At 40.2% G+C, this 23,683-nt stretch overlaps 1 protein-coding gene across 1 annotated transcript; it reads left to right on the top strand.

Moving 5' to 3' along the window:
- The first annotated feature begins 1,981 nt into the window (after positions 1–1,981).
- On the top strand, positions 1,982–23,365 carry LOC121727917 (citron rho-interacting kinase-like). The gene is made up of 31 exons (XM_042115975.1): positions 1,982–2,343; positions 2,835–2,932; positions 3,016–3,168; positions 3,687–3,883; positions 4,333–4,510; positions 5,068–5,183; positions 5,492–5,672; positions 8,436–8,571; positions 8,780–8,873; positions 9,461–9,643; positions 10,068–10,332; positions 10,677–10,742; positions 11,308–11,538; positions 11,867–11,983; positions 12,283–12,435; positions 12,808–13,047; positions 13,583–13,651; positions 13,788–14,035; positions 15,597–15,753; positions 16,481–16,582; positions 17,357–17,524; positions 18,278–18,487; positions 19,301–19,417; positions 19,630–19,736; positions 20,120–20,188; positions 20,387–20,449; positions 20,535–20,588; positions 20,846–20,990; positions 21,284–21,476; positions 21,825–22,072; positions 22,201–23,365. The coding sequence occupies exons 1-31, from the start codon at positions 2,139–2,141 to the stop codon at positions 23,272–23,274; spliced, it is 5,637 nt and encodes a 1,878-aa protein (XP_041971909.1). The 5' UTR covers positions 1,982–2,138; the 3' UTR covers positions 23,275–23,365.
- Positions 23,366–23,683: the final 318 nt, after the last annotated feature.

Below are 23,683 nucleotides of genomic sequence, written 5' to 3'. Positions count from 1 at the left end.
GCTCGACCGGAGAAATACCACGTTCTCACAGAAAACCGGCGTGAAACAGCGCTTGCGCTGTGTTTCGCCGAGTGAGTGAGTTTACCGGAGGCCCAATCCCCTACCCTATTTCCTTCCCTACCCTCCCATATTCCCTTCCCTTCCCATCCCTACCCTCCCCTATTACCTTATTTCCTCTTAAAAGGCCGGCAACGCACCTGCAGCTCTTCTGGTGCTGCGAGTGTCCATGGGCGACGGAAGTTGCTTTCCATCAGGTGACCCGTTTGCTCGTTTGCCCCCTTATTTCATATAAAAAAAAAAAAAAAAAAAAAAAAAAAAAAAACTACTTACAACTTCTGATAGTGAAGTATAATACCCATAGGTAGTAGGTACCCATGCAGCTACATAATATGACATACCATGATAATGTATCTGACACTCAGGGCCCCCGTAAGGGATACTGGCGCCTGTGTGCAAAAAAGGACTTTGGCGCCCCTTAGGGCGCTGTGGTTGTCGCAAGTCGCAATTCTACGTAAAATGGGTTTTTTAAATAATGTTTTTTGTAAAGGAAATGTCATTAATTAAGTATAAAAAGGTACCGTTTTAAAATTGAGAAAATTTCCCATACGCAAAGGTATATCAGGTATACGCAAAGGTATATTGAAATGTAAATTAAAAATATTAGAAATGTAAATCAATAACAAAATAATGTAACGCAATGCAGTAGGTACTTTGAATGTATAAAATAAGTAAAAGCATAGAAGATAAAATATTAAAGTGTACAGACTTAAAAAAAACAATGTAATAAGAAAACCAAGGCAGAAAATTAGGTACCTACACAATTTGAAAAATTCTGTTCGATAGAAAAAAATCTCAAAGAGGACTGTTATAACGCTGTTTTTCATGATTAAATCATTATATGGCTCAGGGCCCACCGGGCCCCGCTACCAATTATGTGCAATGTGTGTAATGCAAAGACTTCTATTTAAACTGATGGTGTAATGCACACGGGCGCCGTCCTCTAGGGGCGCCGAATTGCCATCTTTAGGGGCGCCAAAACCAAGGTGCCAAAAAATTTGCCTAAAGGAGCGCCAAAATCCTTTTTTTGCACACAGGCGCCAGTAGCCTTTACGTACGTATAAAGAAAAAACAAAAAATGTAGTACATTTGTCGTAACCTAACCTAAACGATTTGATAATATTTGATTTGTGTAATACTAAAAACAAAAGGGTTTTTCCTATCTCATATTTCCTATTATCAAGCCACGCGGCGAGCGCATAACCGCCACTGTACAAGGCGCGCTGATATGAATGTTATTTTAATGTCCTTTACGTCGATATAATATGTTTGTAGACGAATATTCACTAAGAAAAAAACCGATCGATTTACCTTATTTATCGGGAGGTATGTTAATAGGTGGCAACATTTTGCACAGACACATATAGACATATTAAATGACGTCATGATGCGAGTGTAAAGAGGCCCAATCACGGCAGGACTGCCGTGCAGTCCTGCCGTGAATGGACCTCTTTAAACAAAGCGGTCACGCACACAAGCATAGAAAAACTGGCCTATTTTTGCGCTGTATTTCGTAGGTGAAGCTCTATCTAGTGTAGTATATAATCAAAGCTTTAACCATAACAAAATATCAAATAAACTTTCAAATTCCTAGTAAAAGTCCATAATAGACGCCATATTTGATAATAACCTTAACCTTAACTATAACTACGTCTCTAGTGCAACCAAAGGTGCACCATGCAACCCACCCTAACTGTACAGTGTACCGACATTGACCGACTTGACATGGACTTGACCTATTTATTTGAAAATTTTCAAATATTAAAGTTCCCGCCTTTTAATTGACAATAGCGCTGGTAGTAAAGGAGTTGAAAGGCCATTAATTAAAAAAACTATAAACTGTCAATGTCAGTTGTGGCAAATGGCAGATGTCAATTTGATTTTTTGAATTTTTAATTTTCAAATCGAAACTAACGGCCGAAAACTATGATACCGTGTTACAGACTTTGTTTATAAAAGTTAATATTATAATTATAATTTGGTGGATAAAAGTGATGAATTATATAAACATCTTTAAAGCTATCAGCGTAACATGTTTTAGTAAGAAATTAAAAGCGTAAACGCTCCGTAGATCGAACACAATGGAGCCTTCAAAGGAAGCGATTGCAATACGAGTAATGCGGCTAAACCGCCAAATAACTGGTAAAGTTTTGAAGAATTCCAATAAATTAAGTAAGAAAATAGACCGCGAAACGCTATTGGATGCGTTAACGGTGCTTTATGACGAGTGCAACGAGGATCCAGTCAAGAAATGTGATGAACATGTCCGAATATTTTTGGATAAATGTGAGTAACCTTGGTGTCCTCTGTTGCTTATAAACTTGTATAATCTATTTAATTGATAGCAAACATTCAAAACCACCCTAAATCCCGCTTTAGTCAAGTCAAATGGTCAAGGAACCGCGCGGCCTTTGTTACAACACAGGCCACTTTGTTTACGCGTGTACTTACACACGTATTAAACTATGCTACTTTGAGTTGTATTTCGTATGGTCTACTGGACGTTAGTAGCACAGTTTGCTCACTCTGAGCATGGCAGGCCAGGGCACCTAGTTCATAGAACTCTGCTTACCTACACTTTTATTTGGTCTGATTGTCCACCATCATATTGTTTTAAGTATACTACACATACAGGATAATGGATATGTGTATTTTTATAGTACTGCTAGTATAGTAAAAAAGCACAAAATCCTGTAAATATTTTAATTACATAACCCATTTTTAAATAGTTTTATAAATAGTGAGGATACTCTCAATCTTTTACGAATACTTTTCAGATCGAAGTGCACTGGCAGAGCTGCGACAAGCTCGAGTTTGTCTGTCAGATTTTCAACTGGTTCAGTTAATAGGCAAAGGTGCTTATGGAGAAGTGCATGTAAGTGTTAACAAATATTTCAAGTGTGTAAGATAAAGAAACATAACACATAAGTATGTTTATTATTTATTTATTTCTTTTAGATGGTAAGAGAGAAACAGACTGGTGATGTTTATGCATTAAAAGGTATAAAGAAGGAGCAAGCTCGAAAACGAGTTTGTGGAGCTGAAGATGAGAGGGATATACTTGCTTCTACATCAACACACTGGATTCCACGCTTGCAGTATGCTTTCCAGGTACGAATATAGAGGCTGAAATTCAGTTGCAAGTGTATAATACCATTTCACATTATTTTGTAAGCCTTAAGATTCATAGGATAAAACATAATATTACATACTCACTACTCAATGAATAATATCTTGGTTGCATTGGATACTTCTTGTTAAGTTGGTCAAGGAATTCTTCTATTATGGATATATCTTTTTCTGTCTTTGATATATCAGAGAGCTGGAAAAGACTTTAGTATTGTATACTTAGATATAAAAAGGCAATAAAGTTTGGTGTCGTTATACTAAGTATATCAGTTTTAAAAGCATCTTAGTGAGTATATTAATTTACTATACTACCTTACTGTTTTGACTTTTGAGTAACTTTAAATACCAATATTTTTTTTTCCTCAAATTTTTAACGAAGCTTGAAGATGCACTTGGCATCTATGCCAGCCTCATAGTATTATTCAAAATTATTAAAAATTAGACTGCGACTCTTCATTGACAATAAATAAAATATCCAATAATTTTGATTCTTTTTTCAGGATAACATTCATCTCTACTTGGTCATGGAATTGTGTAATGGTGGTGACTTGGCCAGTCTACTTGGTCGGCGCAATAATCCTCTGTCTGAAAAAGATGCAGCATTTTACATTGCAGAGGTGGCACATGCACTTAAGGCGCTGCATGCAATGGGTTACGTACATAGGGATGTCAAACCTGAAAATATACTTCTTGACAGGTAAAAGTCCATCTAGTAATAGCATTCTCTTCTGTTACTTATTCTTTAGCTTGACCAGTTAATAGGATATTTCGGCAAATTTCGTTCAAATGTTTAACCAACATTCTTAAATACATATTTTAAGATCTAAGAAAGAAGTTATATCCTTTATGATTACCCTGTGGGCCTGTACTTTTGTAGAACCCATCATACAAGCTTTTCTGTTCTTTCTAACTCAACATCTATAGATGCTTGCAATATTACAATCACAGTAAAAGAAAACTTTTCCATCTTTTTGGTAAAAGGTGGCCCCATGCCGGTTACGCTAGTTCTTAGACGTTCTTAAAGTGTTTACTTTGTTAACCTATTTAGAAATAAATATTTTTTTATTTTGACAACCAGATATTTATGACTTATCATCTTTAGATATTATATTTACAACAACAACTACTATTATAATCATATTACAGGTGTGGGCACATAAAACTCGGTGACTTCGGGTCGTGCGCGCGCATGTCTGAGGGTGCGTGTATCGGGCTGGGAGTGGGCGGTACTCCGGACTATGTAGCCCCAGAGCTGTTGACTGACGACTGCGGCTCTACGCACGCGGGCTGCCGGGACTTTTGCCGCCGCGCTGCTACAGCTATTGTGAGATTTAATGTTCCTATAATCTACAATACATTATATTATACGTCGGAGAGCCATGCTTCGGCACGAATGGGCCGGCTGGACCAGAGAAATACCACGTTCTCATAGAAAACCGGCGTGAAACAGCGCTTGCGCTGTGTTTCGCTGAGTGAGTGAGTTTACCGGAGGCCCAATCGCCTATCCTATTCCCTTCCCTACCCTCCCCTATTCCCTTCCCATCCCTACCCTCTCCTATTACCCTATTCTCTCTTAAAAGGCTGGCAACGCACCTGCAGCTCTTCTGATGCTGCGAGTGTCCATGGGCGACGGAAGTTGCTTTCCATCTATGTAGTATGTACTATCAGAGAAGTTGATTCCTATGCAAATCGGGGACCTAAGTAGTTTCGTTGCGTTATGTCAAACCCAGCTGACAGATCACAATTAACATTGAATTGACATATTTGACCAAATAACGGTCTGTCAAATTGCATAGGAATCAACTTCCTCGATGGTACGGATCAACAGATGTTCCACTACTATAACATAAATTTTATATTTTTTTAAACCCTTTTTTTCAGTCTGCTTGTGATTATTGGTCTCTTGGTGTTGTGGCCTTCGAATTGGTGACACTAAACCGACCATTCTCTACTGAAGATGACGATTCTACTGCAAAAATATTGAGCGAAATACAGAAGTAAGTGACAGTCGTTTATGTGTAGAAGAAATGTGATGAGATTTTAAATAAGAGACTTTATATTTTAGATATTTTGTCAAAGAAGAACTCAAGTGTTATTTTCTTTAAACAAGACAGTTAAATAGATTTAACAGTATGCAATTCACACTATCTCTCTTTCTTTTCACTCAATTATAAACGAGACATAGGAGTCACCAAGCGATTCGAGAATTTATTAATTCGGAACCGCTCTTGCGTGATTTTGAGTCTGCTACACACTACAACATAGTCCTCATATTATCTACATCTATCTCTTTCTTTTCACGAAGGTACGAGAGAGACGAAGATGCTGAGCCGCCGTTCGACCCGCTGCCTCACGGGCCGTCCCACACGTGGCGGTCGCTGGTGCGCGGGTTGCTGCGCGTTCATCCCGCCCGGAGGTACAACTACCTCGACACGCTACAGCATCCTGCGCTCGCGCATCTCGCTCTGCATAATATACGGGACCAGGTATGAATCATATTCAATACTTTTCAATAGTTTTGGCCTTGATGCGTCTATAAAGATTTGACGCCTCAATAACAACGTCTTACTAGTTTAAAGACGCTTTGCGGTCGATATCACCTCCGAGCTTTGTTAGTGCACCTAGCTTTGTCTAACTTTTCAATGGTATAATGTTAACTAGCGACCCGTCCCGGCTTCGCACGGGTATAAAATATATCATAGTCTATATCACTCATTGAAGAAATGATTAAAATCGATTCATTAGTTTTTAATTATATTCATTACTACCCGTGGCCTGCATTGGTCGGTCCCCGCAAAAGCAATGTCCCGCAATTTTTAAATTTGTAATAGAAAATATTCATTAAAATCATATGCTGTAAAGGGCCATATAGATCTATATTAAATCAATAATGTATTTAAAGTATTTAATTGAATAAGAATTATTGCCGTATTCGTATTGGTTATACGTATGAGTAGTGTTAAAGATTAAAGGGAACAAAGTGACATGAGGGAAAAAAGCGACTTTGTTTTGTAATATGTAGTGATACAATATGACGTGTTTATTATACTTACTTATATTAAAATCGTTTTTATTGTTATTGTTCTATTTAATTATTTTATTAAATCACATATTATTATAATATAATTTTTTTACTGTTATACATATTAATAACAAGTTTAAAGGTAAAAAAAAGCCGAGGCTTTACAATAATTAAAGCTGATAAAGGTAACAATATCATAATCATAATGCATAACAACAGATTCAGGAACTTGAATCATGGTCAAATTATAATTAACTGTAGCAGGCAGTAAAATAAATGTAAGACTCTTACATACGTAAGTACTTACTTATAATAAATAATATGTAAAATATAATTAATGTAAATGTAAAGACCCAAAATTGACGATTTTATAATTAATTTTTATACTTGAAAATAAGCCCCGAATTGTTTTATTTTCTAAACATAGATACTACATTATTTGCACTAGGCGTAACAAAAACCAAAATATTTTATGTTTGAATTGTGCAAATATTGACGCGACTCGAACAAATAATTTATAAGACTTCATCTCATCAGGATCCGCAAGTTTTCCTTTATAAAAACAATCACATGCCTTTTCACGAGACAGCAAGTAATTCCATAGCTATTTAAATCGGTACAGCGGTTTAAGCATGAAATGTAAACAGATTTAAAACACTCTTTGTATTAGTATGGACAGTATGTGACGAACAAAGCTGCAACGGGACTCTGCTGCTATGCTTTCGACGTATAAAGTAATGTCATTAAAGTTCAAAATTTGTATTATAGTTCATGGAATTGGTATATTTTGGTTTGCATCAAATGGGGTAGTTCTGATTTATATATATTATGTTGTATGTAATGAGGTGGTGGTGACAAATATAATTTTTCCACCTCGAAATTCTTCTGGAACATTGTAAAATTTTCAGAAACCATTAAATTTTTGTTCAGTTTTCAGTTTTACCATTTTTTACCACCAAGGACCGGTTTAATGGTAGAAGTCACTAAAAATTTTAAAGTACACAAAATTTGCAACAAAATGAGAATAATTTCTAGATAGATAAACTGAATAGTTTCAAAGATACAGCTGTTCAAATGTTTGCAAAATCTCAAAAAAAATAATACAAATTTCACTACGTCGCGTCGTATCATAGGTCGTATGTAGAAGACATGGAAATGCCGGTCTATTAGCCTATTAGCCGGTCAGCACTCAGCATCCACTTCTGCTTGTAGTGTAAGAATGTAGTTTCTCTCCAGTTGCACCTTCAGCATGTTGATGAATCTAGCCTTGTTCCTGACATTCAATAGGAACTTATCCTGAGCAACTGGAGCAGTGGTTGTCTCGTCATAGATAATAGGGAGGACTTTGCTCCAACTCTACGAAGACCTTCAGAGCTTTGGTGTTTTTTTCTGAAGCGTCATATGGATACCCGTCGAAAACCACGATTATATAGGAGCCGTAGTGACTTTTCAAGTATTGGACATACTTGGCACGAATTTCTCCAAAAGACACATTCCGAGGCCACATAACTTTGTGGAGCAGATATCCACTATAATAAAACTCCTGTATCGACCTCAACTTCAACCGCCACATGCAAAGTTAATATGTATAACACAGTCTTTGAATTTTGAAACTCTAATTAGCTGTGCCCGCGACTTCGTTCGCGTGGAATAGTTATTATAGGCATCATATTTTTTAGATACAGTGGAATAAGTATTCCATACATATTTTTTGGGCATCTTGGTACCGTTTTTGCAGTGCGTGCAACGGAAGCTCTCAAAGATGAATAATTTTCCCCGCTTTTAACATTTTACAATGTTCCGGAAGGATTTCGAGGTGGAAAAATTATATTTGTCATTACCGCCCTTTTACATACAATACAACATATAAAAAATCAGAACTACCCGATTTGATGCAAGTGAAGACACCTTTTATTGTACGATTTCCATGGACTATTAAATACAGCAATCTTACCGAAATATAATAAAACTCAATTTAAAACTAAATTTGTAAGTCAAAATCGTTTCAAGTTTAGTTTTAAATTGAGTTTTATTTGTTTCAAATTGAGCCGCAGCGCCATTTTGCGCTAGTATAATATATTTCGGAAGTAGCAAAAACTTTGAGATCGAGCTGATTCGATTCAGATTTTGTCGAGAGTAACGCTAATCTCGTTATTTCGATTATAGCTTAGTAATTACATAAGCGTAAAAGGGGATAACGGAATTAACTTACCTGTAACGATCGCAGGCGCCGCCATGGGTGCCGCTGCTGCGCGGCGCGGAGGACGCGTCGTATTTGCCGGCGCCGCACCGCGACATGGCCCCACCCTCCGCCGCGCCCTTCCGCACTCGCCCGCCCTTTGCCGGACAACTGCCCTTCGTAGGTTCGTACTACTGAATCTGACATAAAATTAAACTATTTTTCGCAATATTTTACTATATAACGTTGTACATAATTTATTGCAAATAATGTTAAATTTTAGCGAAAAAACCATGCAGCAGCTGTTGGCAATGGTACTTACAAAACTTGTCACTAAAATTATTATAATGTAAGTATATAAAATAACAAAGCTATACTATACGCTTTTTTAGGTTATTCATATGTGGCTCCAGAAGAGCACGAAGACAGCACTGCGGGATTTAACGCGTCCCACGATTGTACGGCGATAGACCTTGCCACGTTTAAGTAAGTCCACTATTTAAATATTAGCTTTTTTGTCGCCAGAGAATGATTGGTACGTATATTGTGTTGACGCCCGCCATTGTTTAATAATTATCTTTACTTCTGTCGTTTTCAATTAAGTTAAAATGTAGTTACTTTAAATACCGGTTATCAAAGGCGTCGCCAGCCGATGGCGCAGGGGGGGGGGGGGGCAAGTTGACTTTACCTACTACAATTCATATAAATATCATGAATTGTAGGTAAACTCGACAGCACATGAAGGTTTTCACTTGTACTACGAGCCTTACATCTACAGCGATTGTAAAAACAGTATCTTAGTACTATATAAATATATATTCTGTGACAGTACAGAGTCCAATGTGTAAAGCTACGAGCACGAGCTCTTGACTATGCAATAAAAAACTTGTAAATAAGTTATAATAACATTGTATTTTTTTTTAATTATCAGATTTTAATTTATAGCGGTCGTTGTTTGCATTATATTTGGCAACTTTTTTAGAATCTCTAGGGGGGGGCAGCTGCCCCTCTTTGCCCCCCCTTGGCGACGCCCTTGCCGGTTATACACTTTACTTACGCATATTACACTTTAGGTCAGCCGAGAAGCTAGCAGCGATGCGGAGTAAAGAGATAGCGTCGCTACAGAGTCAGCTGGCGGCGGCAGAGGCGGCGGCGAGCGGCGCTGCGGACGCGGCGCGCCGCGACGCTGACGCGGACGCCGAGCGTATGCGTGCGCGTCTGCAGGCCGACATTACCGCGCTTAGTCTACAGAATAAGTATGTTGTTTTTTATATATACTCTAGCGATGTATATTATTTGAAATTGTCAATGCAACTTTTATTGTATGCTAGTCACATAATATTTATAATCTTGTGCCTAAATTGAATGTTTATGACGTTATAGTTTTTTTTGTTGCTTGGGGCTAGCCCTGACTACAATACAAAATGCCACCTGGTGGCTTTGTGGTTGCAAAAACTCAATAAGAATTTTTTGGAACTCCCTACCACCTTGCTTGCAACCAGGTTGAGCTCTGTGTCAACTGCATTCTTGTTGTGTTGAACAGTTGTCACATTTTGCGAACCTAAAATCTTTATAACAATAATTAGCAACTCATTGTATTACATTATATAATATTATATATTATATTATTTGTAATATTAATATTACAAAAAATTATTTATAATAATATACATTTCATAGGCGTTTAGAGCGTCAAGTGGAAGTAGAAAAGGAGGAGCGTATGGCGCTGCAACGGACTAACCAGGAGCTGAGCGCCGGCTTGGCGGAGCGGAGCAGCGCCGAGCTGCGCGTCGCTCAGGCGGAGGCGAACGAGCTGCGTGCGGAGCGTGACGTCATGCGTGCGGACATGTCGCGGCTGGAGGCGCGAATTAGTGAACTACAAGCGGAGTGTGCCGCAGCGCTTGCAGCCGCTGACAGCGCTCGCGTGCAGCATAAACAGTATAAGGTACGTGTGGAGTGGTGCCCTAGTTTCTAAGGATTTTTTACTGTAGTTCATTCTATTCACGTTGATGATTGGTTTTTTGATGTTAGCCAATAGAGAACGATAGATATAGATAAACTTCTGTCAAGAAAATTCAGAAACCGGCCATGTGATGCAATAAGAAAGTTGAGATTGGAAGGAATAGACTTGAGGCCTACTATTTTTTACAACTTAAATATTAGATTAGTAGAGATTTCGCTAGAGCACTATTTATAAATTTTCGGCAATTATAGATAAAAAAAATATATATATTTAATGCCTATTTTTTTTTTTGAGTTTCATGTTAATGTATGATCAATTTTACCCAGGATATGTTTCAACACGTGCAAGAATTGCGACATAGGTGGTTTACAGAACTTAATATCAAACCATTAGTAAGTGATAGTCCCAGGGTAACAAACTAATTGATGTAGAATGTAGATAGTGTAGTTTACTGTATTATTATTAGAAATATTAATGTTTTGTCTGTAATGTTTCTGTCCTGAATGTAGTTGTCCTAGTATACATTCTAACCCATTATTCATGTATCTCCCATTCCCTTCAATATGCAGTAATTTAGAAATTAGAGGTTTAGGTTTTGTTAATATATTATTAACAAAACCTATATAATATATTATGTATAAGCTGTTTATTGTTCCTTCTCACTAAAACACATGCAGGAATTTCTTTTAAAACAAGTAATGAGTATTTTCCATTTGCTGGTTTAATCAGTAACCTTATTTTAAACTTTTGTCAATTTACATATAAAAAAGAAGATATAAAAAAAGTAAAAAAGTAACTTGTATTAAGAAAATTCGCAATCTAAGAAAATTGCCACGGACACAAAATAAACTTAAAAGCAATTGAAATACTCCTTAAATTTGTATAAAAACAATTACTTTTCCTCTTTATAATTACAAATTAATATTTACAATGCATAATGCAAGTATATTGCAACAGGATACAGTAGCGAAGGAGCGTGCGGCGCGGCGTCAAACTCTCATCGGCGGCGAGGCAGACGCGGCGCGGCTTGTGGCAGCCGAAGCGAGCGCGGCACGCGAGCTGCGCGCGCGCAACGACCTCGAACGCCGTCTCGCCGCCGCTGAGGCCGAACTCGCGCTAGCCGAACAACGCCACACCGCCGGACAAGCCGAACTCACGCAGGCTAACGAGCGGCTCGAGAACGCTGAGGTAATTGGGCAAACTTAAGTAGTTTTGTTGGAATTTTACACGCACGCAAAATAGCGATTAAAGATTACTGAAGTGTTAATAGGGGAGTGTAAATGAGAAACGATAATATAATATGTGTAGTAAGGACTGAGGGCTTTAACAAATAAAATAGATGATATTTATTTCCAAGAAAGTGCTTATTGAGTTGATTTGTTATGGCGCGTTCAATTGTGCGCGTGGTCTGCGCGGGTTCCGCGCGTTTTCTGCTGTAGCGTTTGGGAAAACACGCTCAGAACACGCGCACGTCGAACACGCCCTTACGGAATATGTTTCTACTAATTTGTTACAGAGGATGTTAACAGAGAAGGAGCGCACGACCAACACTCTAAATCGTCACTTGGAAGAGCTGCAGGTCCAACTGTCGCAGGAACGATTACGGAACACCGCCCTCGCCGCACAAGTTCAGGTACTTACATACACTTTCATAAGAACTAGCGGGCCCGATGGACACTGTTCCGTCATATCTATGCATACTGCATTTTTTTTAAATCGGTAAGGATATTTGAAATAAGTCTGTACGGTAGTAAGGTATTCCTAAATTTATTACACGGAATTTTATTACATTTTTCTTTACCGAACCTTCTTCCAATTTTAGCAAACACAACAAAAAAGAAATTGTCAAATCGATTAAGCTGTTCTCGCGCTTAGCAACACATTTGTAATCCTTTTCATATTATATACTATTATTTATGTTATTATTATCAGGAGCTAGAGCGTGGTGTGGGCGCGGCCGCGGAGCGGGAGACGGCGCTAGAGGAGCAGAGCGCGCGCACGGAGGCGCGGCTACAGCAGCGACTGGCAGACGCCGAGCAGCGCGCCGCAGCCGCGCTCGCTGACGACGCGCGACGACAACAGAAAGTAGGTGCTTTGCGGCACTACAACGCGAAAATCGTTGTTTTTTTTTTTAAATATGAATTTGGAATGTCTTTGCCGTCGATTTTGGCGGTTGTAAACATGACATATTCAACGGATCGTCAAATTGATTACACGCCATTTTAAGTTTTCAAAATTGTATTTATTTTATGTTTAATTTCATTTCTGTTTCATTCCACATTGTGTATACGGTACCTACATTTTTTCAAAATCTTTTTTGTAAGAGCATACTCTATATAACATGCCATGTTCACTGTAAAAGTTTCTACTCGTGACTTATAGTAATTTACTGCATATCTTTTTCGTGATACAGCCAGTTTGTGAACCTTACAATAAAAATATATAATATTTATTTAGGTCGGCACATTGGAACAATTAGTGCGTCAGTTGGAGCGCGAGGTGAGCGCTCTGGAGCAACGCTCGTGTCCGAAGTGCGCGGGTGCAGTCGCGGGGCCGGTGCAGACCAGCGCCACCAACACGGACGACGACGACGCGCGCGACTGTCGCAGCGACACCGAGAGCGTCGCCGATCCGCAGTTGGCCGCGCACGTGGCGTTGCTGCGTGAGCAGCTCGAGCGCGCCGAGGCACAGCTGCAGGTGAAAAGTTTGCTCATTTCTTTGTCTAACACAGTGATTCCCAAAGGTGCACTTTGGTGGAGACTAGACGGGGGTCTAAGTTGGCCCTGACAAAAAATGGAGGTCCACAATTGTAGGCAGGGGGTCCATGTAAATTAATTAGGTTAGCAGTGATTTATTTATATTCCATTTGATTATTTTGATTTGAATATGAATAAATCAAGATGTAGGCTTGATTTGTCTTATCATCTTGCTCATAATTTGAAAGCATAGGCCTGGGATAGCGAACCCCGCATTATCAACGTGCCACTTTTCAGAATAATCTTATCATCACTAAAGTGATGTCATAGACGTAGTGCCATTGGTTCGCCATCCCTGGCACAGGCGGATACTCTGTTACTTAAAATAATAGCAAGTTGCACCAACATTTGAGAAGTGGCCCACGAAATGAAAGAGGTCTTTATTTTTAATTGGAAAATCATTACTTGCAATTTTGTGCTTTGTTTAATGTTTTTGTCGATATATTTTGTAACAATGTTTTATTTTTATTCCATAGACTCGAGCGGATGAAATAGCAACACTGCGTCAAGAAGCTCGGTCCGCAAACTTAGCTAGATGGCGAAAGGTAAATAAAAAACTAAGCTTTAGATGTGTGTAAGGACTTACACTTAATTGTCATTGGCAAATAATTTATTTTGTAGGTAAAATTATAAAAATAATTTATTTTGTAGGTAAAATTATAAAAATAATTTATTTTGTAGGAGAAGGAATTTAACGAGCTAAGTCTAGACGCAAAAGTAACAGCCCGAGATTTGAAACGTTCAGAGGAGAGAATAGCGTCGGCAGTGGAAGCGAGGAGGGCGGCCGAGGAGAAGCTAATGGTACTGCACAAGGAGGTTACCACGCTGCGGCCGCAGTGCGAACAGTACAAGAAGGACGTGGAACGGTTGACAGGACAGGTGGATAAACTACAGAAGTCTAACGACGTCCTACAAGCTGAAGTGGATAGGTATATTTTCATTTTTATCACACCTACACTCCGTGCGCGAACTCCAAGAATTTAGGAGGTGCGGGAGAAAACACAGTGTTACAGCGATCTAGTAAATTGCCTCCACACACTAGCGCGCTTCCTCGAAGCTTGCGCGGGCTATAGATATTTTTCGATTTAATTTTAATTTTTCTAATAAAGAATAGTAAAGAAAATTTATGTGTAGACAATTATTATGAAATGGTAGATGTGACATAAATAGATAAAATTGTTTTTTATACAAGTCGTCTCCAATGATTATATTATTTACTAGCTCTTGCCCGCGACTTCGTCCGCGTGGACTTCAGTTTATAGCGCGCGATGTCAACAAAATTGGTGTCAAAAGCTTTTATAAAAAAAACCCTGGTACCCCTTAAATCAAAACACCCAAAAACAGCTGTGCAGTGTTGTGCACACTGCAATATTTCATTTTTTAAAATTAAACTTTAAATATTTTATGCCAAATTTTAAAGCTTTTTTAGCCCCCAATTACAAAACTTTACCCATAAACTATTTATCATTGATAGGTTTAAGGTTACGTCACTGCATAGATAAAGTACTGAGTTATTTAATAACGTAAAAAAGAAATAACAATCGAAAAAATCGAAACTCGAATATAAGATGACACCACCTCTTATAGAAAGACGTTTGAGCAAGCGTCAGCGCGACGTAGGAGACGCACGGCACCATCTATTATGAATTTTTGGAACTAACTTAATTTGAACACATTTACGCATTTTCACCTCCTTACAATCCCTTTGTCCAGTTAAAAAGTAGCCTATGTCTTTTCTCAGGCTTTAGAATATCTGTATACAAAATTTCATTACAATCGGTTCAGTAGTTTTGGCGTGAAAGTGAGACAGACAGACAGAGATACTTTCGCATTTATAATATTAGTATAGATTTTCATACAATACATTTCTTATTTACTTTGAGATAATATCATCGAGATAAATATCTCAATTCGGCTATCGACGCTAGCACATCTGATAAGAGATATGTGATCGGTCGAGTGCAATCGAAACGCTGTTATCTAATTTGAAATACAACCAAGGTGATTTTCAAAATAAACGTATCAACAATAGTTCACCTAAAGAGACTCGTGGCTGAGCTTTTAAAAAACACTAAACCAGTGGTAAGAAGTTTTCAAGTGTTCAAAATGCATTCGCCAATAGAATGTAACTTACGTCTCCTGTAGGTAACTTAGTGAGTAAAATATGACACATATGCGTGTTATTTTGCGCAAGAAAGATGTGTAATGCTAAGTATTCACGTCGTATGGTTTTGCTCGATCGAGCAATCACATAGAGTAAAAACCACGGCTCGGGCTTTCGTCCACACATTCAGCATTGCTCGATAGTTTTACTCCAAATCGAAGGAAATTATATGTATTTAATTCTATCTAGCCGGCTCGATGCGAGCCTTCGAGCTGTGAGTTTTTGTAGTTTGTGGTCCACACGGTGGTTTTTGCTCGATTTGGAGTAAATATATCAAGTAAAACCGTATGTGAGTACTTAGCATTATACATATATAATCCTCTTAGATCGCGCAACGACATTCGCAAGCTGAAGAGTGAGGTGCAGTACAGCGAGAAGCGGCGCCTGCACGCCGAGGAGCAGGAGGAGCTGTCGGCGCGCGAGCGGGCGCAGCTGCGGGACGAGCTCATGCCGCTGCGTGCGCAGAACACAGATCTCATGCAGGTACGCACACACACACACACACACACGCGCGCACAAAAGTACAGTAAATAACGGCGGCTGTACGCACGGGAAACTCTAGTAATAGAGAATGTTGACCACACTGGCCCACACTATATTCCAAAATGCTTACCGAGATCCCAAGCGCATTAGTCTGAAGTCTGTTCTGTATTTTACGTCGTAATACACTATAGTCTATACAAATAAAAACATGTTCAAATATTTGTTATTAAATAAGCTGAGTTAACAGTATTCTTCTATTGTTTCAACATGCACAATAATGCATACAATAAACATCATTATGATACTAAATATAGTTATTAGTCTTTAGACTAAGACAGTAGTAACTGTACTTGTTAGAAGCGTATGGTAGTCAACAATATACCTGTAATATATATAAATATTGTAAATTGTTAATATAGTGTAAATAAAGTGTCATGGAAAACCGCCTCTATTGCCAAAGCCTAAGTTTTTATTTGAAAAGTGGTTACCCATACGTGCTATGGTCGCCATAAGGATTCATATTTTAAAGATGGTAACATAAAATTAACTTGGTAATTTAACTTCAAGTAATTAGTCCTAAACTTCTAACTTAGTAACATTTTTACGAATAACTAACTAGGTAGTACTAATAACTAACTAGGTAAGCTAAGCTATTAAAATTTAGTAATTAGAAGAATGCATTAATTTTTTTTTAAAGTTAAAATATTTAAAATATTATTGTTTTCAGAACAACAGAGCCCTTCAGGAAGCATGTGGCTTACTTGAGGAACAGCTGACTGACCTCGAAAAACTCACCGATATTCATGAAACTAAAAATAAGGAATTGGAGGTACCTATTTAAATATATTTTACGTTACTTTCAAAACTATTTATTTACATATAATATTGCAACAAATTGGTAATGCTTTTCATTTAGTTATGGTTTAACTGCAATTTTGATGCATAATACATAATATTATGCAACAAAATTGCAGTAAAATTATGTACTTGTTTAAGTACTTATGATTGGAAAACCAAAACCACAACTAAGATACAATATACAGGGTGCAATTAAACCTACCGCCCAATTTTTTTAGTGCTTAGGTATCATTAGGATAGTCCATTTAACCAAAAAATAGGGTGTTAATGTTTTTATAATAACATATATTTTATCCAACTTAAAATCGTTGCAGAACGGTCACTTCGCGGCGGTGGGTAGAGCGGGGGTGACGCGTAGTGTCTATTAATTAATGTCGTATTTTTTAGGATAACTTTCGGATGCTATTTCTCAACATTTTAGTACTGAGTGATTATAAAAAAAATATACGTGTATTTTTATTTTTAACAAGGATCATTATATCGAAATTTGGCTGGAAGGTTTAATTGCATCCTGTATAAATATAAAATTAATTATCAAGCCAATTATATCAGTTGTAGGTAGCCAATTATTAAGCCAAGTATATGACTGGAGCGATTTGAATAAAATTTGGCATGGAGTTAGCTGTTACCCTGGATTAACACATAGGTTATTTACTACGGGGAAATATCACAATTTATTTTTCCTAATAAACCGCGGGCATTGTTCGTTGATTATAATTTAAAACGTGTTGTTTATAATTTGTAGTCGGAATTGATCAGCCTACGCAGTGAAATGGAGACGTGTCGTAAACAGCTGTTGGAAAGCGAGCGACGCTGCGGTGAGCTGGCGGCCGAGGCGGCGGCAGCTGACAAACGCGCTAGAGACGCCAACGATATGCTACAGCGGGCTAACTTACAGCTGGATATATTGAGGGTATGTATCATGGGCGTACCCAGGTCCTGGGCCAGGGAGGGGCAAAATACCCAGGTTCTGGGCCAGAGGGGGGCAAATAACCCAGGCTCTGGGCCAGGGGGGGGGGGGGGGGTAAATCAGATTAAGCTAGGTGCTTACAAAGAATAAAAAATTAATATTTTAGTTGTAAAAATATTGTATTGCAAACAAATGGCAAAAATTCGTTTTCTTAATTTTTTATTTTTATCGATAAAAGTACTAGATAATATACCTAGTAGGGACGTCAACAGGATCCAGGGGGGGGGGGGGGGGCTGCTGCCCATGGTATGTAATAATTAAAATACTTAGGTCCAATTGCAAAGTTAACCTTGATTTAAATATGTGTTATTGCTATGTTCTGACATCTCGAGAAAAACGAAAAAAAGGAATAACATCATATTTAGACAAAGCGAAAGTTATATTTGTGTGGTGTCTATGAACAAGTTTGAGGGTTAGACAGTAGCCTTCTAACTAATAAAAGTTACAAACCCTTATAATAATATCTTGCGCTACAAAAACTTTTATCTGGTCACGCCGGTAGCGTGGCCAGTCAAGTTCTAGCTGACAGGCCGTGCCCGTGTGTAGTATTATTGTTATATAACCTAAATTCGTCTTAGTCAGTTCTATGAGCTATCGTTATATAGCTCTTAGAACTGACAGGCCGTGCAAGTGTCTTAGTTATTGAAACCATACGTCAGTACTTTTGACTCTCACAAATATATTGTACAATTGTAGGAGAAACTGGAGAGTCGCGAGTGCCTAGTAAGCGAGTTGGAGTCTCGCACCGCGGAGTTGGAGAGCGAGGCGGCGGGTCGCGACGCGGCGCTGACGGCGGCGGCTCGGCGCGTGCGCGAGCTACAGGAGGAGGCGGCCACGCTGCGTACGCGCGCGCAGCACCACCACACAGCAGCGCTGCAGCTGCAGGCCAGCCTCGCTGATGCACAGGTACTATACACATTATTTTAACAGACAGTTACACCGGCAACAATATGCATATTATGTGATGCAACATTGTGATCTTATATATAAAATTCTCGTGTCACAATGTTAGTTACCATATTCCTCCGAAACGGCTTTACTGATTTTAACCAAATTTTATATGCATATTCAGTGGGTCTGAGAATCGGCTACTGTGTACTTTTTATATTGATAAGTGCATTTGTTGAATAAATAATAGTCAATTATTACAACTCGAGACTGACGGCGACCATTGTTTGTGCGACGGGATAGCGATGGACGTTGCCATGGTGACATACTTATTTAGTCACTTCAATAAAATAATATGGGCGAAATACTTTATATGGCAAAGAAACGTTTGCCGGGACAGCTAGTAGTGATATACAATTGATGTATGGGCATCGCGATAAATTTTGACATTTTTGAACCGCTTTTATGTATCGTTTCTCGTCTCGTTTCGAGGGAAGCCTACCTTTATTGTCATGTTTGATGGAGAGTGCGTCGTATTTATAAGTGAAGATGACGCCCGCAACTCCGTTGCGCCAAAAAAGCGTGTGTTTCCCGGGACAAAAAGGGTTCTATGTCCTTTCCCGGGACTCAAAATATCTACATGCCAAATTTCAGCAAAATTAGTTCAACGGTTTAGACGTGAAGAGGTAATAGACAGACAGACAGACACACTTTCACATTTATAATCTTAGTATGGATATAAATTTTCTGAGATCGGGATGGTCAGGAGATACTTTCGTTCAGCAGTGGATTGTGATAAGCTAGTGATGATAAAATACTTCTCTGGTGCAGGAGGAGGCGGCAGCAGCACGTGAGGCGAACGACGCGGCGACGGCGTGGTGGCGCACGCGCGAGACCAAGGCCGACGCCACGCTGCGGCAGCAGGCCAAGCTCATCGACTTCTTACAGGTAGCATCATCAGCATTATGTTTGCATTGAGTAAAGGACGATTAGCTAAATAGTATTCTCTATACTTAAGTTTCTAAAGTGTAGTCGCAAAGACGATAAGTATTATTGTGCTCAAATTCTTAGTTAAGCTTTTATTTCTTTGCTCGTGTAATAAAAAACGTATATATGTACAGATAGTCCCAAGCATTGTACAGTAAGGTTTATTTTTGCAGGCAAAAGTTGAGGAAGCGGGTCGTAAGAAGGGTTCTCTGAGTACAAAGTTGTTCGGACGGTCCGGTCGGCGCGGGGCCGCTTCGCCGCCACTGCTCAGGGTTAACAGGTAACTTATCAAATTATTTTTTATCATACTGTGATTCAATATGGGGACTTAAATGACAGAAGTTTATAAGCATGTCTAGAAAATCGTTTAATTAAGAAATACTTTTATATTTATAGGACAGTATAGAAAATAGAACGTCTTGATACAAATATTACGCGATTAATTGATTATGTTGGGAGTCTATTCAGCGAGCAATGCACACACAAACGAAAGGCAATACAAAAGTAGTGAAAGTCTTAATTTGAACCAATCATTTTGCGTTTGTATAAAGATGTTTTATTGTACTGTGCTGACATTAATAGTTAGATGTAATTTTCTTTGTCTAGACTTAATACTATTTTCACAATGATTTACAGTAACTATAATGTTATAAAATTAAATAGGGAGTTGCGTGAAGAAATAGAACGGTTAAGAACAAGGCTGGCGGCGGCCACGGCCAACGGAGAAGCTAAGTAAGCACGACTCATGAAGCTTCTGTAATGCATGACCACTATGCATTTGTATTTATAATATTATGTAGATGTAGATTAACGACTAACGCATGTACTAATTTATGTTGTTGTGTATTTACTTACGGTAGTTGTAATCGAGACTGGAAAATATGCTTAAATCTCAAAAAAAAAAAAGTTTAAAAAGTTTTTTTTTTGTAGTGTTCCACCCACACCGAGACGAGAAAAAAAATTGGATAAGCCAAAGAAAATAATAATTAATGGGTAAGAATATTGTTTCCAGCAATTTTATAATTTGTATTAAAGAAACATATTATAAATATTATGAGAAATATACTTTAAATTTCAGGTCACCTAGATTTGATCCAGAGGAGATAGATGATGATTCCCTGCTGATTGTATGGTAAGCATATTTTTATATATTTTACCATCAATATGATGGTTAGTTGAGATTGCTATCATGCACATTCTAGCACAACATTCAAGACTCACACACAAGTCCGGTATTCGTTTGTTTTACTCGAGCACTTAAAACATGCGAGTGTTGACGCGATATGCAGTCTTTCATTGAAATTCGTATGATTCGTGACCAAACATTAATGACTGCTAGTTACCTTTGGCGTCTCTTACTTATTTTACATATTTGGCATTAAACTACAGGAAGGACGGTTCGCGCGAGCGGTGGGAGGCGCGCGCGGACGGCACGGGCGCGGTGCTGCGGCGCGGCGCGACGGAGATACGTGCGCGTCTCGCGGGACCCGACGTGCCACACCTACCGCATAACGAGGCTAGCCGCGCTTTTCAGGTAACTGCGTTATAGCTACACAGTACACATTGATTGTAATAGGGCGTTAAAAATATACCTTTTGAATTTTTAGCGTTTATTATCTTCACTATTATTTTTAGCAACTATTTAATTATTATTTACAACTGGACAACAATTATTTACAACTAACTAAATAAAAATCATAATAGATGTAGTACTCTTTACATCTCAACTTTTTCAGATAGTTATCCTTTTTTTTACAACAATGTCTTTTACGCTTTAGCACCATGAAACACTAATCGAAATACTGAAAAATATATTTTTCCCTTTAGCTAAAGTTGGAAGACAGCGCTCGCGGCGACAGCGCGGCGGCGGTGTGCTGCAGCGTGGAGCGGCGCGCGGCGTGGCTGGCGCAGCTGACGGCGCCCGCGCCCCGCGCCCCGCCCCCCGGTACTGCGGAACTCACCCGCATACCTGCAACTCCTGCCGCCGCGCTGTACATCGCTAATAATGCTGTTGCCATCGGTAAGCCCTTATTTAATAGTATGTCAATATGGAATAAAAATTTATATAATTATTGAATTTTGATACTATTATTCGGTACGTCTCTTTGCTAATAATCACCACAAAGTCTTAAGATTATCTTGCTTAAAAGTACCATTTGGAATGCGACCGCACGCAGCAACAGCAAACGACGTGTCGCAGCGGTTCGTCCGGTTTCTAGGAATCTGTTTGAGAACTTCATATCGCTAACTACGGAAGGATTTTCATAGAAACTCACAGAAACCAGTGGTGTCGCGCGAGTTGCGACACGTTGTCCGCTGGTGCATCAACTCCAATCGGTACCATTCAACTACTGGGAAAATATTAAAGGTTGGGGCGGCGGTCTGTCCTCAACCCGCGGTGCGGTGCAGCTGCAGTGGGCGGACGAGGATGCGGTGGGCGCGGTGACGGCGCTGTGCGGCGCGGGAGGACGCGCACTGGTGCTGGCCGGCGGCAGGCTGGGTCACGCGCCGCTCCTGGCCCTGGCCTCGGCGCTCCGACGGGCTTCCTCCCTCGAACCCGCCCTCACTCTGCAACCTCTAGAGCTACCCGACCACACCGTCCCACACTTGGTTAAGGTGAGTTTTGTGATATGCTGCTTGACTTTTTGGGTATATTTTGTCATTATTCTAAGGCAAATGAAATATTGAATACCAGCATTGCATTGCTATGGAATTTTAAACTAAAGCCTCGTATTCATTCTCAGGGCGCAATGGACGGCGACGGTAGTGCGGCGGTGGCTTGCGGACGGCGCGTGATGCTGCTGCGGTACGCAGCGGCGCGCGGAGAGTTCGTGTGTCAGCGCGCCGTGACCGTGGACGCGCCGGCGCGGGCGCTGCTGCCCACCGCCGCCGCGCTCTACGTCGCCGGCGAGAAGCCGCTGCGCCTGGCTCTGCCTGCCGGCGCCATCGAGACCTTCGCCCTCGACGACACCACCGTGGCCGCCGCTTACAAACGCCGCTCGCCACCGCGGGCGCTCCTCCAGGTCCGAAAGCGACCGGTCGAGATACTCATATGCTACGACGAGTGCGGTGTGTTCGTCGACGAGACCGGCAAACGCACCCGCACCGAGGACCCGAAATGGGGCTCGTCGGTGAACGCCTGGGAGTACGTGGCGCCGTTCCTGTACCTCGTCTCGTCCAACAAGATTAGTGTCGTACATTTGAGCGACGAGGCTTACCGTGCGCCGCCGTGCACGTGCGACGCCACCTCGCTCGCGTCCTCCGCGTCGGAGGGCTCTCTCCCGGAGATCTTCAACGTGAAGATCGATGAGCCCCGCCTGCTGGGCACCACGCCCGACGGCATCATAGTGAGCACGGAGGTGGACGGCGACCACGTGGTTCTGGCGGTGGACGGGCGGGCCGCCTTCCGGAGCGTGGGGGCGTCTCTGGAGTCCCTGACGACAGAGTCGGGGTCGGCGCGGGAGTCTCGCGGCAGTTGCTCGGACCTGGCGCAGTCCTCGACGGACCTGTCGCCCCACGACGAGTCGCGGGAGAGCGTGGAGATCACCACGGGATTTTTGGCCGACATTAGGAAGCGAGCCCACCAGCTGCGCGAGAAGCAACGAGAGGAGCGGAGGCAGGACGAGGTGATAAAGAAGATCCTGACGACGGAGGTCGGGCTGAAGCGGCCCTCGCTCGGGAGGAAGTCGCCGGTGGACACGTCGGAGTTCGACTCGGACTCGACGCCGGAGAGCGACGACGGCACCGGCTCCACCAAGCGCACGGCCGACGTATGCGCCGAGATGTTCACGAGGCAGGTGCGATTCGATCGCAACTAAAGTGTCAGTGAAGTCAAAAGAGGTATTACTCGTTACATTAGTATAAACAAACACTCCTACTATTAATATTACACAGTATATAATTATTCAACGTTTGTTGTCTTTGTCTGTCATGTGATGAGTAAAAGACAGGAAATATATTTATTCACTGGATTAATACTTTCATTAGTATGGGGTAAACCATGTAACAGTGATGATAGCATAATAAAAGGCCTTGACAATATTAATTAACCTACCAAGCCCCATAAGATCACCGATGATCGCGACAACAATAGAATAACAATAGATTTCCAAGAATCCACGATCGAAGGATTAATGTATGTTTTGTTAGTATTATATTTTAGTACTTTAGAATATTTAACATACTCTTAGGGACGTTTTTATTTTAACTTTAGAAATAAGTATTTAG

Source organism: Aricia agestis, chromosome 6 (assembly GCF_905147365.1).
Source record: "Aricia agestis chromosome 6, ilAriAges1.1, whole genome shotgun sequence".
NCBI lineage: Eukaryota > Metazoa > Arthropoda > Insecta > Lepidoptera > Lycaenidae > Aricia > Aricia agestis.
This window is presented reverse-complemented; position numbering and strand designations above follow the sequence as displayed.